The 16,755-nt window shown below is 50.5% G+C and overlaps 2 protein-coding genes across 2 annotated transcripts in view; one reads left to right on the forward strand and one right to left on the reverse strand.

Moving 5' to 3' along the window:
• Window positions 1-1,231: 1,231 nt before the first annotated feature.
• Window positions 1,232-15,160, reverse strand: TSKS (testis specific serine kinase substrate). Its single transcript, XM_073796163.1, has 11 exons — window positions 14,991-15,160; window positions 14,532-14,745; window positions 6,843-6,938; window positions 6,553-6,636; window positions 6,137-6,220; window positions 5,283-5,563; window positions 4,622-4,816; window positions 3,592-3,765; window positions 2,780-2,915; window positions 1,539-1,663; window positions 1,232-1,407 (listed from the first exon to the last, which is right to left on the reverse strand). Exons 1-11 carry the CDS (start codon window positions 15,158-15,160, stop codon window positions 1,251-1,253), a joined length of 1,716 nt encoding a protein of 571 aa, XP_073652264.1. The 3' UTR covers window positions 1,232-1,250.
• AP2A1 (adaptor related protein complex 2 subunit alpha 1) overlaps window positions 5,152-16,755 on the forward strand; it is a 53,478-nt gene continuing 41,874 nt past the window's right edge. The window contains exon 1 of the mRNA XM_073796162.1: window positions 5,152-5,296. The gene's annotated coding sequence lies outside the window, so the exon portion shown is untranslated. The remainder of the gene's footprint in view (window positions 5,297-16,755) is intronic.

The following is a 16,755-nucleotide window of genomic DNA, read 5'->3' on the forward strand; positions in this document are numbered from 1 at the left end:
GCGCCACCAGGGAAGCCCTAAGCTGTTCACTTTTAACTTGTGAACTTTTCTGTTTATATTTCAACTGTACATTTAAAAATAGTATTAGTGTGGTGGTTTAAAATATATACACAAATTGACATTCTCTTCAAAATATGTCTGCAGGGCTTCCCTCGTGGCGCAGTGGTTGAGAGTCCGCCTGCCGATGCAGGGGACATGGGTTCGTGCCCCGATCCAGGAGGATCCCACATGCCGCGGGAGCGGCTTGGCCCGTGAGCCATGGCTGCTGAGCCTGTGCATCCGGAGCCTGCGCTCCGCAACGGGAGAGGCCACAGCAGTGAGAGGCCTGCGTACCGCAAAAAAAAAAAAAAAAAAGTCTGCAAATTCTTTGACACACCCTGTGAGTATGATCTGGACTTAGTGACTCAGTTCTAGTGAATATAAAAAGAGAAAATGATGGTATGCAACTTCGAAGACTAGGTCATTAAAGGCATCTTAGCTTCCTGCTTGTTCTTAGACTGCTTGCCCTGGGGGAAGTTAGCTGCCAAGAGAAACTGAGGCCTCCAACCAAAAGCCATGTGAATACGCCATCTTGGAAGTATAACATCCAGCCCCAGGCAAGCCTTCAGGTGACAACAGCCCCAGCTGATATCCTCACCGAAAACTCTTGAGGACCCTGAGCCTGTACCATCCAGCTATGCCACTCCCAGATTCCTGACCCTCAGAAATGTAAGATAATATGTTATAAGCAGCTAAGTTTTTTGGAGGGGAGGGTAGTTTTCTTACACAGTGGTAGACAATATCATTATCTAGTAAAAGTCATCCTAAAAAATGTTGGCTTGACAGGCTCAAACTGCACCACAGAACCTTATTTCTACCCCCTGCCTCCTTTTCAAAGAACTGTACTGGACTTCCCTGGTGGTCCAGTGGTTAAGACTCTGAGCCCCCAATGCAGGGGGCCTGGGTTCGATCCCTGGTCAGGGAACCAGATCCCGCATGCCGCCACGAAGATCCCACATGCCGCAACTAAAAGATCCTGTAAGCAGCAACTAAGACCCGGTGCAGCCAAATAAAAAAAGCAAATAAATAAATAAATAATAAAAGACAACAAAAACCCAAGAAACTAAAGAACTGTACCGCCATCGACACCCTGTTGGCTGAGGACCAAGTCATAGTGAGCACAGAGGCTGGTGCATGGCGCGTGTGCAATTTTACTGGCCCTCTTCTGGTGCCGAAAAGGAGATGGAATTCATGCCAGCATGAGGGGCCATTTATTGCTCAGGGGTTGGGCCCCCACGTTTTGGGGGAGTTCCCCCATCATTTCCTCCCCCCATTGTCCCCATGGACCCCTCGAGTGGCAGGTTGCTGAGTTGATCGTGGAGAGAGCACATCTTCAAGTGTAGATAGTCCAGAGCGGCCACCTTCTCCCTGTAACGAGAGAGTGGGCAGTTAGTACTCGGGAGGCCCGATGCCTCGGGGCTGGTGTGGAAGCCGGGGGTGACTCAAGCCCTTTCCCCAAGACCTCACCCTCCTCCCATGCCCTCAGCCTCCTTCCTCACTCTGGCTTCATCTTGTCCGTCAGCAGCAGGTTCTTGGCCCGCAAGGCTTCGTCTTGGGCCAGCCGAAGGGTGGAGCTCAGGGCTTCTGCCCTGACATGTTTGGCCAAGGCCTGGCGCTCCAGCTCCTGGGGAGAGGAGTGTAGGTGCTGCTAGGCTTGCTGGACTGGGGTGGGAGTGGAGGGGGATCTGGATCGTGGAGGGCAAAGGGCAGGGTCCCCTAGGGTCCGCATTCCTCCCCCAGAGTATCCCATCATGCCTTGAGCCTGAGGCTGACCCCAGCATCCCACAGTGCACTGGGCCTCCCAAGTCCCATTGTGCACTAGACTTGTGTCTGTCCCACTATCTGTCCCCTACTGCACTGGCCTTCTTTGTCCCTGTAAGCAGTAAATCAGCATCTATCACATTGTCCCCTAATGCCCATGAGCCATCATGCATTTGATGTCTGGGCCCCGGTATCCCATCACATGGGGATCATCTACATCCCATAATTCACATTATGGGATGTGACCCCCACATCTTATCAATTAGGCCAGCCTCTCAGTCACAGTAATAGTCCTCAGTGCTCTGGTTCCCTATATCCCACAATGTACCAGCCCCCATGTCCTATCATGTCTTAGTCCTCTAGATCTGCCACATGACTGTCCGTTACTGCCTCATTTTGTCTGTTTCACCCACTACAACTCATATCCCATCATACATTAGGCCAATATCCCATAATATACTAGATCTCTATGTTTCAGAATGTACACCAGCCTCAAGTTCCATCAGTTATTGGGCCTGAGTCTGTGTGCAATGCCTCACGAAGAGCTGTGGTTCCATTTCCCACAATGCATTAGCTTACTGTGACCTGCTATTCGCTGGGTCCCCTCTCTGATCTCAGTGATCCCATATAATGCATTGCCTCTCTTAAGTCTCATAGAAAATCAGGCTTATATTCCATGAAGCTATAGACTGGTGTTTGTCTCCTCTGTCCCACAGTGCACCAGATCCATGTCCCATCATGCTTTGGGCCCATATCCATCACCCAAGCTTCCATAATGATTGACCTATGACTCACTAGACACCAAACAGCTCCCCTCTCACCCCGTCCCGAAGTATTAGAGCCAAGTGTTCCCCCAACACCTCCTGCCCACAGCTCATCCTTCCCATCCTGCCACACACCAGAAGTGTCCTTGTGCCTGGGGCTCCCCCGCCCTGCCCTGACCAAAAAGTGGGGCATAGTGGCCCATGGTCCTTGGTACCAGAATCTTCTTGTGTAGCCTCTGGCAGCTGGGGCAGGCAGGAACCAGGCCCTTCTGCTTCACCTCGTCCACTAGCGGGGTCAGCGCTCGCTCCAGCAGCTGCTGCAAGAACTCCGTGGACAACTGCTGTCCCTGGCTGGGGGAGGGGTAGTCACCAGGTGAAAGAGGCCTCGGACCAACTCCATTCCCAGGATACACCATGCCCATCTCCCCAGCCTCCACCCAGGTCCCGTTTCCACTATGCACCCAGGCAACCTTCCCACCATGCACTGGGCCCAAACTACAGTTCATCTGGTATGCTCTGGTTTCCACACCGTGGGGAGATCTCACAGTGCCTGGGGATTTCCACCACACGGTCCTCGGTTCATCAAAAACTCACATTTCCCACAATGCACTAGTTAAAACCGATCCCATGTTGTATTGGAAATGCTCTGCACCCTTCCTAACACAGATCAAGCATGGTATCTGTCGACTTCCAACACCCCAAGGTCTCATTTCCCTACGATGCACTGAGAAAACCTGCCTCCCACCCAGTACCACTGCCCAGCCTTCCCACAATGCACTGGAAATCCAAGATGCTCGAAAAACATCAAGTCTTTCTTGCGTTCCACAAGACACTGACTTCACCTTGTGGGGAGGGAAGAAATGTGACTCCCATAATGCCGCGAGACTGGCCCATCCTGCAATACATGGGGATGCCCTGTCTCCCACAATGAATTTCCCTCTCTACTCTTGCTAAAGTCTCATCTCCTTCAATGCTTGGTCCTCAATACGATGCAGAATGCACCTGGAGCCAGGCGCTGCCCCCTTACCTGGCACAGCGGGCACAGGAGCCTTGGGGGGCCCGATCCAGGTTCATAGAGAGGTCAGACCCTCTACGAGAGCTCTGAAAGTGCCGCCCAAGCTCCTCCAGAATCGGTTTCACTGGGCTCAGCGCCTCCAGTTCGCTCCTCAATGAAGCCACCGACACTGCTGACCGCTCCACCCTGCGGTGTGAGAGTAAACAGTACAGTGAGGTCGCCTCTCCAACAGTATACAGGCATCCTCCGATTTTTGAAAGTTCGCTTTACCCCACTTCATTTTTACAAAAGGCCTACATTAGTACCTGTTTTCACTAACCAAAAGAAGTCCGAAGAGGATTTGCCCTTTTATGCAAAAAAGCGCAAAGCATTTGTTTTGTAGCAAGCTGTTACAGAAGCAGGACACGCTCCAAGCAGCGAGAGTGGCGCCACCAAGCCCCTTCTCCGAGAACTACACTCAGTATCTCAGCACCAAGCCACCATAGCTTTGAACTGTGTTGTCTATGGCCACCTGTGCTTTATCTCAATTTATTTTGTGCATCTGTTAGCAAGATGTATTCTAAGGTAATTGCTTCTTCGCTTTATGCTATTTTGGCTTACCGAAGGTTTCACAGGAACTGCTCTACTTTTGGATGGCAGGGAAACCTGTAGTCCCAGCAAGGCTCCACCCAAAATTAGCCCAGCACCTCTGTCTCCACCCAGTTTTCAATACCCCGCTCTGCCTTGCCCCCTCTGCTCTGATTGGTACCTCCTTTTGCATTTTATTGTCGGGAATGTACCTCCCTGTTCTCTAATTGGTTTCCCCTGTTCCTGCTTGGCTCCGCCCCTTGTCCTTGTAAGGTGTGGAACTCACCTCTTCTCTAAGTGGCTCCGCCCCTCAGTGCTTCTTAGGTATAACACGCCCCTCCCTACTCTCTAACTGGGGTTTCCACCTGTCAGTATATGCGCTCCACCCGATTGGCTCCAGCTGATTGGCCCACCCCTTTCCCTCAAGGCTCCGCCCTCCCACCTCCCCGCCCCGTGCGCTAGTCTGGGTCCTTACATGGTGCACAGCTCTTCCGTGCGGCCCCGCAGCTCTTGCAGGCCCCGCGCGGCCTGAGCCTGCTCGCGCTGCGCTCGCTCCCACTGGCCCAGGAAGCTGTCGATCCTGCCGCCTAGGCCCCCGAGCAGCCGTAGGGCCTCCTGCACGGCCCCCTCCTCCTGATGCCACCGGGCGGTCAGTGAGGACACCTCCCTCCTGTAAGGGTAGAGGTAAGGAACGCGTCAGGGCTAGGTTTGAATACGTCCCCGTCCGCCGCGCCCCGCCAAGACCACGCCCGTGGCTCCGGACCCACCCTGTCCCCGAATTCTCCTGTCCTGTTCATTTATTTGGGATCCTCTCATGTCCTCCAGAACACTGCCTCTATCCCCTTATCAGGTATCCTGGCCTTCTCTCGGCCTGCCTCCCAGCCCCACATCAGCTCCTCCAGACACTGCCTCCTCAAGATACCGCTCGCGCCAACCCTTTCCCCCGGAGTTGGAGCCTCCAAAGACCTGCCACGTCCCAAAACCCGCCCACCTCATTTTCACCAGACGCGGACCCCCCTGCCACCGGCCCTATGTTCAAACTCGGTTCTTCGAAGTCCTGCCTTTCCGGGTCACCGCCCCCAGAACGCTCCTCTTCGAGGCTCCACCCCCTGGGCCCATCCCAGGATCCCACTCACCTCAGCTCCTCAACGTAGGCAGAGACCTTCTGCAACTCCTGCTCGCTCACGATGGGGCCCTCCCCTGCCCGGGGCCCCATTCCCCAGCCGCCTGGGGCCAGGCCTCGCCGTCGTGGGGATCCGTCGGGGCTCCCTGGCGGGCTGGAGCAGCCTGGGGGCTGGGTGGCGAGGCCCAGGCCGTGGCGGGAGAGGCCAGCCTCCAGCTTCTGCTCCAGCCCCTGCAGCTCAGCCTCCTGCCTCCTGGGCGTCTCATTCTGCATCTGGAGGTAGCGCAGCTTCTCCTGGGCGGGGAAAGAGGGCAGGGTTACTGCGTCCGGCCCCTTGCCTCCCACCACTACCACCGCCTCCACCACCAAATCCGCCCAGTGAATTCCTGAGGCTGGAAAGTGAATGGATGTGGACACGGGATATCGGGAAGTCCCACCTGAAGTCTTGATGGACTCCCGCTTGCTGTTACTAGGGAGGGATGCCCCATTCGAAGCCCAGCTGGAGTCCAACTCACCTTGGACTGAATGCCTGCCTCTTTGTCTCCATCTATCCCTCCACCCTCACTCTAATCCTCGAAGGCATCCAATTCCAGTCCCTCCTGTTTAGGAAGAACAGCTGAAGCTTTTCCAACATTTTGGTGGGAAATGAGTGGGTATGTGGGCAGGACAGGCATTCCCACTCCAAGTCCGATACGAATCCCTCTCTCCGGGACTTGAATATGACTGTGCATGGAAAAGTATGACCATGAACATGAAGGGGCAGTGTGGTGGTGGTGGTGGCAGGGCGAGAAGTCCCACCTGAAGTCTACCTCAAGTACCTCGGTTACTTGAGTACCTTCCTCAAACCCTTAGACACCTCCCCCTTACCTCCAGCAGGGCAGAGTTCTGCTTCAGGACGTTGGTTTTTATTTCAGCATCTTCCACCGACCGGGTCACCTTCCGGCAGTTCTCCTGGGTCAGGACACCAGGGCAGGGCCCCTGCCTTCGCATTCCAGTTCCGCCTCCCAACCCTTACCCTCGCTATTTTCCATATAGCCTCCACCCCCCGCGTTTAAGGCACGCCCCCTCCTTCCGCAAGGTCTGCCTTCTGCTTATTGGTCTGCCCTTTCCCGGCTTGGTTCCCTTGGCTAAAGAAATGGTTCTTCCTCGGACCTCTGCCATACTCCTTTTCCACTTCACCCCACCTCTCACCTGTCCACCACTCCATTCCTCCCCTCTTCCTCTCACCCTCTTCCTACTTCCACTTCCTACTCCTGCCCCGTTCCTGCCCCACAGCGGCTCACCTTGAGTCGACTACAGTACCCTTCTAGTTCTTCCGCCTCTTGCCGCCTCCTCTCTAGATTCTCACTCAGCACAGAACACTCACTCTGGAGCATGGAAGGGAGGAGAGGTTAGCCAGGGCCTCAAGGAGACACCCCGTGGGGAGGAGAGGTGGGAAGCTTCCTTTCCCTTCTGAGCCTCATTCTCCCCAACTGGGCTATGGGTGCATTGAGTTGGAGGATAGCTCTAAGAGGGCAACGTGACCCTGGAGGAAGAGGAGATGTTGCGGGAGGGGGCGGGTGGTCCTCACGACCTGCAGCGTGTGCACGTGCTGGTTAACCCGGGTGGTCTTTTCCTTCAAGCTGGTGATGGAATCTTTGGCGTGGACCAATCCACTGTTAACCCAGCTCTGGGGAAGAATGGGAGACAGGTGGGTCAGTGGGTGCGTGGGAGCAAACCCCAACCACAAGAGAAGGTCTAGAACTAGCTTTACACCTGGATTCTGCCCTGGAATAGCTGTGGAATTTGGGGCCAGGGCTGCGCCTCTTTGATTCTTGGTATAAAACCGGGGGGCAGCCTCGTTTTCTGCTTAGCGGATGGCAAGAAAAATAAGTAGGATCCAGGAGGGAGTCGGGGGTGGGAAGCTCAGACATGGGGGAGAAGGAGGTTGGTCTTAACCTGAGATAAATGCCTTTGGGGTCCACATACATAAATAAGATAAACTGTTAAAACACATGCCTGTCTTTCCCTCCAGGCAGTGGAGAATTCCAAAGATAACCCACTTTCCAGATATAAGCACTCACGATGCACCAGGCCAAGCTCTTACCCACATTTTCCTTTTTATTCCTCACAACCACACCTTTTGAGGTTATTTGCCCCATTTTGCAAGCGAGGCAAATGAGGCCCAGAGAGGGGATGTCCCTTGTACTCCCGGGTACACGAGACAGGAGGTGACCTTGTCAGAATTTATGCTCAGAGCCTTTGTTTCAAACCATGACGCCATATGGCCTCTGTTCATTGCTACCTTATGTCACCATAAAATGCTTTGTGACTCCTGTCAAACAAACTGGCTCAGGAGGGATGAATATCTATCATGGATCTCCACTCTCCCATTCCCACATTTATAGAAGAGTTAGCCTGGTACCTCACTGCTCAGCCAAAGACGACAATTCCCAGCTGCCTTTACAGCCAGGTGTGGCCATGTGGAATATGAGTGGAGATAATGCAGGCAATTTCCAAGTCATGCCTTTAATAAAGAAAAGTAGCACACCTCCCTTTCTCTCTCCCTACCATGTTGATAGCTAAAGCCAGAGCCGCCATCTTGGACCATGAGATGGAGGACACAATATAAAAGAAGACTGGGGCTTCCCTGGTGGCTCAGTGGTTGAGAGTCCACCTGCTGATGTAGGGGACGCGGGTTCGTGCCCCGGTCCGGGAGGATCCCACGTGCCGCGGAGCGGCTGGGCTCGTGAGCCATGGCCGCTGAGCCTGCGCGTCCGGAGCCTGTGCTCCGCAACGGGAAAGGCCACAGCAGTGAGAGGCCCGCATACTGCAAAAAAAAACAAACTGAATCCTCAACACTGTGAAGCCGCCATACTTAATTCCAACCACTTATGAATACTTTTATACATGTAACCAAGAGAACATTTTCCATCTTGTTGAAACTATGCTACTTTGTACCTTTTTGTTACAGCAACCAAACTTGTGGCTTAATAGCTGAGCCCCCAGAACACTGGAGCCTCTAACCTACTTCATTTGAAGAGACCTGCTATACTTGAGACATTTATGTGAGCAATAAACCATCCTGCTTCCACCAGCTATTTTGGTTTCTTTCACAGCTGTTGAACTAATACACAAAGAGAAAAGAGAGAGCAAGCTTTCTCCATTGTAAAATGGGAACAACTTCACATTTCTTGCATAACTGCTCTGGAGAACAAGTGTGATAAGCAATATTGTATTAAGGTGACATCAGCAAAATGGTGGAGTCGGGAACCCCCAAATTCCACCCCTCCAAACTGGCCAAAACTATGAGTCAAGTCATTGAGGGGATTATAACAATCATAAATATATATGCACCTAATAGAGCTTCAAAACACATGAATCAAAAACTGTTAAATTGGGAATTCCCTGGCAGTCCAGTGGTTAGGACTCTGTGCTTTCACTGCTGAGGGCCCAGTTTCAATCCCTGCTCAGGGAACTAAGATCTGCAAGCCCCACAGCGTGGCCAAAAAGAAAAAAAAGACACTGACAGAATTGAAGGGAGAAATTGACAATTTAACAGTAATGGTTGGAGACTACAATACCTCACTTTCAAGAATGGATTGAACAACTAGATCAACAAGGAGATAGAAGACTTGGACAACACTATAAACCAACCAGACCTAACAGGCACCTACAGAACATTCCACCCAACAAAAGAATACACATTCTTCTCAAGTGAAATTAAATGTTGTTCATATGGTCGAGGACAGACCATATATTAAGTGACAAAACAAGTCTCAATAAATTTAAAAGGATTTGAAAACAAAGTATGTTTTCTGACCTCAATGACCTCAGTAGAATGAAATCAGGAATCAATAGCAGAAAGAAATTTGAGAAACTCACAAATATATGGAAATTAAACAACACACTCATAAACAGCCAATGGGTAGAAGAAGAAATCACAAGAGAAATTATACTTAGGAATGAGGGAAAATGAAAACATAACATACCAAAACTTGTGAGATGCAGCAGAGGCAATACTTTGAGGGAAATTTAGAGCTGTAAACACCTACATCAAAAAAGAACTTAAGGGCTTCCCTGGTGGTGCAGTGGTTGAGAGTCCGCCTGCCGATGCAGGGGACACGGGTTCGTGCCCTGGTCCAGGAGGATCCCACATGCCGCGGAGCGGCTGGGCCCGTGAGCCATGGCTGCTGAGCCTATGCGTCCGGAGCCTGTGCTCCGCAACGGGAGAGGCCACAGCAGTGAGAGGCCCATGTACCGCAAAAATAAAAAAAATAAAAGAACTTAAGATCAGTAACCTAATCTTCCACCTTAAGAAACTAGAAAAAGAAGGGACAACTTAACCCAAAGCTAGCAGAATGAAGGAAATAATAAAGATTAGAGTGGAAAAAAATGAAATAGAGAATAGAAAAACAGTAGAGAAAAATCAACAAAACCAGAAGTTGGTTTTTTGAAAAGGTCAACAAAATTGACAAGTTTTAAGCTAGACTGACCATGAAAAAGAGGAAGAAGGCTCAAATTACTAAAATCAGGAAGGAAAGAGGACATTACTACCAATCTTACGGAAAGAGAAAAGATGAAAAGGGAACACTATGAACAATTGTATGTCATCAAAAATTGTATGTTTCATCAAAAGATGAAAAGGGAACACTATGAACAATTGTATGTCATCAAACTTGATAATCTAGATGAAATGGACAAATTCCTAGCAAAACACTAACTCAAGAAGAGCTCGGACATCTAGATAGACCTGTAATAAGTAAAGAGGTTGAGTTAGTAATTTTAAAACTTCCAACAAAAAAAGCCCAGATGGCTTCACTGGTGAATTCTACCAATCATTTGAAAAAGAGTTGCTGCCAATTCATCTCAAACCCTTCACCAAAAAACAAAAAAACAAAAAAACAGAAAACAAACAAAACAGAAGAGGAGGGAACTAACTCATTCTATGAGGCCAATGTTACCCTGATACCAAAACCAAAGACATCACCAGATAATAAAACTACAGATCCATATTCCTTCTGAAAGCAGCCACAAAATTTTCAACAGAATACTAGCAAACCAAGTCCAGCAGCGTATAAAAAGGATTATACACCATGCCAAGTAGGATTTATCCCAGGAATGTAAATTTGGTTCAACGTGAAAATTAACCCATGTAACATTCCATATTAGTGAAATATAGGGGGAAAAAATACAATCATGTCAATGAATAGAGAAATAGCATTTGACAAAATCCAATGCCCTTTCATGATAAAAACCCTCAACAAACTAGAAGCACAAGGAAACTTGCTCATCCTGGTGAAGGGCACCTACAAAAAAGAAAAAAAATTTAAAACCAATAAAACCCACACAAAACCATGGTGGTTTAAAATATGCCCACAAAGTTTTTGAGGCTCTTTTAAAATGTGCAGCCTTATTCCTGTCACTTGAGTGTCAGCTGGACTTAGTGACTCATACCTAGTAAATAGAATAAGGCAGAAGTGACGGTATGTGACTTAAGAAATGAGTTCGTAAGAGGAACCATGTCTTCCTTCTTGCTCACTCTTACTCTGGAGAATGATAGTTGCCATGTTCTAAGCAACTACCTATGGAGAGGCCCGTGTGGCAAGGAACTGAGGCCTCCAACCAAGAGCCATGTGAGTGCGCCATCTTGGAAGCCCAACCTCCAGCTCCAATCAAGCCTTCAGATGACTGCAGCCCCTGCCAAAATCTTGACTACAACCTCATGAGAGACCCTAAGCCAGAACCACCCAATTAAGCCACTCCAGGTCTGTTGTTTTAAGGTCGGGAATCATTTGTTTCACAGCAATAGCTGTGATATTTTTAAACTGAAGACCCAACGGTCTTGGATTTCCCATAGGTAGCTGCTCTGGGAAACTAGGGGAGCAGGTTCTGGAGTCAACTCAGTTCTTCCACTTACTAGCTGTGTGACCTCAGGGAGGGGACTTCACCTCTCTAAGCCTCTGTTTCCCTACCTGTAAAATGGGGAGGGACTAACAACTACCTTCACAGGGCTGCTGTTGGGAGGAACACAGGCTAACCCAGAAAGGCCCTTGGTCAATACTTGGGAAAAGAGAAAATGCAGCTAGGGTCCCTGGAGGTGAGTTTTAGCTTCACTGCTAGCCTTGGCTAAAAAAGCGAATGGCATGGTGGTGGTGGGGAGCCAAACCTGGGGATAAACCTCTCCTTGGCCATCCAGATGCCATGCAACTGGGCAATCCAATTCCCCACTCCGAGCCTGCCTCGGTTTCCCTTCTTGTCAAATGGGAATGAGGATACCTTGCTCAGATGGTGGTGAGGAAAGGTCAAGAAGATGATAGGATCCATAAGCCAAGTGCAGTGATTAGTGTCAGCATCGTTAAACATAAAGACAACACGACAGGACCTACCAGGAAAGGGCTTAGCACCAAGACCCTACAGCAGCCTCAGGGAAATCTGTAGACAGCAGGACAAGTTCCAAGCAGGACTCAAAAGACCTGCTCTGGCCATTTCCGCATGGAGGCACTGACCTTCCTCCAAAGCAATACTACCTCCTCAGTTGCATCCTTTGGCCTCATAAAGATGTCAGAGCTTAAGACAGGAGCCAGGGAATTCCCTGGTGGTCCTGTGGTTAGGACTCCATGCTCTCACTGCCAGGGGCCTGGGTTCAATTCCTGGTCGGGGAACTAAAATCCCACAAACTGCACAGCACGGCCAAAAAAAAAAAAAAAGCCAGGAGCCAAAGCTGTTTGCTTCACCATTCTTCTGCTGACCCTCCATCCAGTCTGGGAATTATCACTCTCTCACCCAGGGTCTCCGTCGCTCCCAGGTTCTCTTCCTTTCCTCTCTAGTTCTCTGTCCCACCTCTCTCTCTGGTGTCCGTTCCTTCCTTCTCTGGGTCTCTGGCCCCCTCTAGCTCTGGTTTTCTGTCTCTGTCCCCCTCCCCAGGTCCCCATCCTCCTCTCTCTGGGTCTCTGTCCTCCTTTCTCTCTGGGTTTCCGCCCCACCCCCCTCTCTGCCCATCTCCAGATTTCTCTCCCGATGTAGCTCAGATGCTGTGTGCCAGCCTGTGTTCTTCCTGCCCACCTCCTCACGGTTCCTGCCCATACCCTAAGGTGCTGACTGACAGTACTTTTTCCATTTTATGGAGAAGCCCCATAGAGGCTGATGCTCCCCTGCAGCCCCACAGTGAGCCGCAGCTGCATCAGACCTTGATCTTGGCCGCCCAGGGCTCTTTCTCAGCCATCACAATCCTCTGGAGGATGTGACTCAGAAATAGCTCCGGTGGGAGGCGGACCTCTGCAAGTGCTGCCTGAGCGATGCTGGAAGAGAAGGGGAGGAAAGTGTTCTGGCGGGAGGGGATGCCTCCCAGGCCATCCATCCCACCTGGACTCTCTCTCTCTGGCTGCTGGCTTCTCTCCACCTGGTCCTCTTACCCTGGACCCTCGCCCGGCCTACCTGCCTCCAATCTCTCCCCTCCAAACGTCTCCCACCCGGGGCCAGAGGCATCTTCTAGGGAAAGAAAACATCACACTTGCTAAGCTTCTGGTCCTGACGCTGCTTCTTACAAGCTCTCTAACCTTGCAGGGGGTCACTCCACCTCTCTCTACCTCACTTATTTTTGTTTTCATCTTCCTTGCAGAACCTCTAAGAGAGGAAAACGAGAGCCCCCCCACCACCGTAGGGATGTAGCACAGTGCCTGGAACATAGCAGATGCTCAGTAAATGGGTATGGAGCCCAAATGCCGTGTGTTGCTCCTGTCCCCTGCCCAGGAACCCTCAGTGGCTCCCCATTGTCCTCAAGAGAATGGAGAATGCCCACATTTCTCAGCCTCTGTGTCCTGTGCCCACCCCCTGCCAGCCTTACCTCTCCCACACACCACAATCTAGCCACAAGGACATGTTCCCCAGGCTCTTTTCAACTCCTGCCCTTTTGCGTATGCTGTTCCAGCTAGGTGGAACACCCTTCCCTGTATTCTGCCTTCCTTTATCTTCAAGATCCAGCTCGTGTGCTGCCTTTTCTAGAAAGCCTTCCTTGACCATGGTCGGCTGGGCCAAGGCCTTCTTCAGGGCTCCCACGGTGACCTCTACTGCCCCCAGCAATGCAGGTGCTGACTCCTAAGCCCGGCTCCACTACTTAGAAGCCGTATGACTTTGGGTATGCTAATTAACCTTCAAGGGGCTCAATATCTTCATCTGTGAAATGAGGATAAAAATAATGACTAACTATTCCGTGCATACAACTGACTATTGTGCTAAACATTTTACATGAACGAATTTCATTTCATTGTCATGACAACCTCATGAGATGGGTGCAATTCTCTCCAGAACTCTGTTTTGGGTGCTGCTATATTTCCTCTTCCTAGAGCAGTGCCTGGCACATTGTAGGTGTTTAAGAAATATTTCTTGAAAGAACAAACACGTGCATCTCCATTTTACAGATGAGGGCACTGAGGCTCCTGGAACACAGAAAGTGCTCAGTATGTGCTAGTGAATCTTTTTTTTTTTTTTTTTTTTTGACCATGCTGTGTGGCATGCGGGATCTTAGTTCCCTGAGCTGGGATTGAAGCCATGCCCACTGCAGGTTGGAATCCTAACCACTGGACCGCCAGGGAATTCCCGCTAGTGAATCTTATTAGTATCATTCTGGCCGTGATTATTGTTAGTGTAATTCTCAGTGTCCATGTCAAGCCAAGTTCAGGGTCTGACCCAGGAGAAGCCTGGCAGGGGGTGAAGGTTGGTGGGAGAGTTAAAGGACCAAGCTGTAGCATTCTATGCTCTAGTCAGGAATTCTCTAAATTCTCCTAGGTCTTGCTCACCTCCCAGTTTTGCCCCACAGTCTGAGGTGGTCCACTCAGAGAACTCCTGCTTATCCGTCAAAGCCCAGTTCCAACACTGCCTCCTCCAGAAGTTTTCCCTGATACCCCTAGCCTGGTTTGAGGGGCCCTTTTCTGGAATCCCCAGTGTTACCTCCATTGTGGAATTTGTCACCCCAGTCTGTATCTGTCACTCCCACCAGACGGGGGGCTTCCCTGGGGCAGGGACCTGGCCCGATTCCTATCTGTGACTCCAGCTTCACCCAGGACATTTGGAAGTGACTGAACGAACAAAAGACCAACTCGCAGGCAGCCGGCAGCATTCACCCTGGATGGAGCAGATTTATGGCTGACTGTAGGGCCTCAAAGGGTGACACGAACCTTCTCATTCCAAATCAAGAAGACACCCCCCCAAACCCATCCTCAGTATTTGCCTACCACCAGGGGAGAACCCTCGTATTCCCCAGCCCGGCCGAGGGCCCTCTCACCAGTATTTCCGTGATGTCTGGGTCATCTGGAGCCCAGGGTGGGATGGGCACGGGCAATGCCATCAGGCTGCTGTCTTCCACGGTTGAGTCTGTCCCCGAGGAGTCGGTGAGCTCCATGGTGGCCAGGTTGAGCAGGGACACATTGGTGCAGGCTGAGGACCGTTTGAGGTTCAGGCAGCAGTGCATTGGCTCATAGGACATCCGAGGCTCCACCCTAGGGAGGAGAAACAGGCAGGAGGGTCAAGATGCCACCCCAGCAGGGTATGGCCCCTCCCACCTCCCTGTCTGCACATTCCCTACTCTCTCTGATTTCAACCTCGCCGCCTGCTTTCTTCTTTCTCCTCCATCCCTGCTGCCTGTTTTCCTCCCTTTCCACCAGCACCCACAGTGGGACTTGTGCTCTGTCAGAGGCAAGGGCTGGGTGCTGGGACCGCCCCCGACACGCTGTGACAAACCCACCCGTGGAAGGACACAGCCTTCTTTTTCTTTGAGATCCCTTTGACTGGGCTGGTCACACCCCCAGGAGCCTCGGGGACCAGCTGGGAGCGACTCTCGACCCCCGCGGGGGGGTCCCCAGCCTCATGGATCTCTTTGGACTGCCAGATCGTCTTCACCACCACGCTCGCCATGGCCTGTGGAGGGCCCGGCTCCCAGGGGCTCCTTCCTCTGAGGCTCTCCACCTACACTGACCACTGACCCTCAAGGTCCCCTGTCCCCACAAGCCTGCCTCATAAAGGACCCAACCAAAGGGCCCCAGGAACGGGGGGGGGGGCACAAGGGTGGGGAAACGTGACTTGGCACGTTCCCCCGGGGGGCTCAGTGAACTCTTGTTCAGGATTCTAGTTCTACCCCGATCTGTCCCTCCCCTTCAGAAGCACAGTGAAATTCCTTCTAGTCCAGAACTTAGAGTGGACGGACCCACTGGTTCTTGGGAGGGGTCCAAATTACCTTTCCCTGAAACTCACTGTGGGGTCACCCAGCCCCCCCATTCAGACTTGCTTCATCATGTAATACATTGGATTTGTCACTTTCCCAGGATCTGGGGGACGATGAGGATTGAATACCAGCGCTGGAGGATCTTACATTCTATGGGGGGTTGGAAGGGGACAGGCAGGCAATAGAAACAAACCAAAAATACCAAATGTCCGAACGTGATATAAAGGGAATCAAAACTGGGTGATGGCCATGTGGACATTTGTCAAAGCTTGTCGATTTGCGCACCTGGGATCTGAGCCTCTTATTGTGTGTGAATTCTGCCTGTTAGAGTCTAAGCAAGCACTGAACTGTAGTTCATTATGTGCATGTTGAATATTTGGAGTTGTGTTAGACCCCGGGACTGCTGTAACAAAGTCCTGCAGACTGAGCGTCTTAAACCATAGATAGTTATTTTCTGAAAGTTCTGCAGGCCAGAAGTCCAAGGTCAAGGTGTCAGCAGGGTTGGTTCCTTCTGAGGCTGTGAGGGAGGATCTGTGCCTCTCTCCTAGTATCTGGTATCCTTAGGTGTTCCTTGGTTTGTAGATGGCCATCTTCTCCCTGTGTCTTCACACTATCTTCTCTGTGGAACTGTTTATCTCTGTGTCCAAATTTCCCCCCTTTTAAGAAACTGGACATATTGGATGAGGGCCCACCCAAATGACCATGTCTTAACTTGATCATCTGCAAAGACCCTATTTCCAAATAAGGCCAAATTCACAGCTACTGCGGGTTAGGACTTGAGCGTCTTTTGCAGGACGTAATGCAACCCGTAACAGGGTTGATGAGTACTGATATCTGCAAATTTGTTTTATTCTGTTTTTTAATTGTTTTTTTATTGAATAAATTTGACTTTGTTGTTCTTGTTGTTGTTTTGTTTTTTGCCACGCTGCACGGCTTGTGGGATCTTAGTTCCCTGACCAGGGATCAAACCTGGGCCAAGTCCTAATCACTGGACTGCCAGGGAATTCCCAGACATATAGTGTTTATAAATTTAAAGTGTGTCTTACTTTGATACATTTATATATTATAATATGATTGCCATTGTAGCTATATTATCACATCATTATAGCACAATATTGTTATCTATATTCACTATACTGTGTATTAGATCTCTATGGCTTATTTATTATTTGTTGCAAGTTTGTACCCTTAAACAACATCAATCGTATCTCCCACACCCTATCTGCTGGTAACCACCATTTTAATCTTTTTTTACAGGTTAGACTTTTAAGATTCCGCATATAAGTGA

This window comes from Tursiops truncatus, chromosome 19, assembly GCF_011762595.2.
Source record: "Tursiops truncatus isolate mTurTru1 chromosome 19, mTurTru1.mat.Y, whole genome shotgun sequence".
NCBI classification, from domain to species: domain Eukaryota; kingdom Metazoa; phylum Chordata; class Mammalia; order Artiodactyla; family Delphinidae; genus Tursiops; species Tursiops truncatus.

Excerpts from the sequence above, each read along its gene's own strand:
- TSKS (XM_073796163.1), bottom strand. The coding sequence starts at position 15,160 with ATGGCGAGCGTGGTGGTGAAGACGATCTGGCAGTCCAAAGAGATCCAT. Across the intron at positions 5,564-6,136 it reads AGAACTCTGCCCTGCTGGAG|GAGAAGCTGCGCTACCTCCA; the intron begins GTAAGGGGGAGG and ends TTCCCCGCCCAG. Across the intron at positions 4,817-5,282 it reads GCCTACGTTGAGGAGCTGAG|GAGGGAGGTGTCCTCACTGA; the intron begins GTGAGTGGGATC and ends CTACCCTTACAG.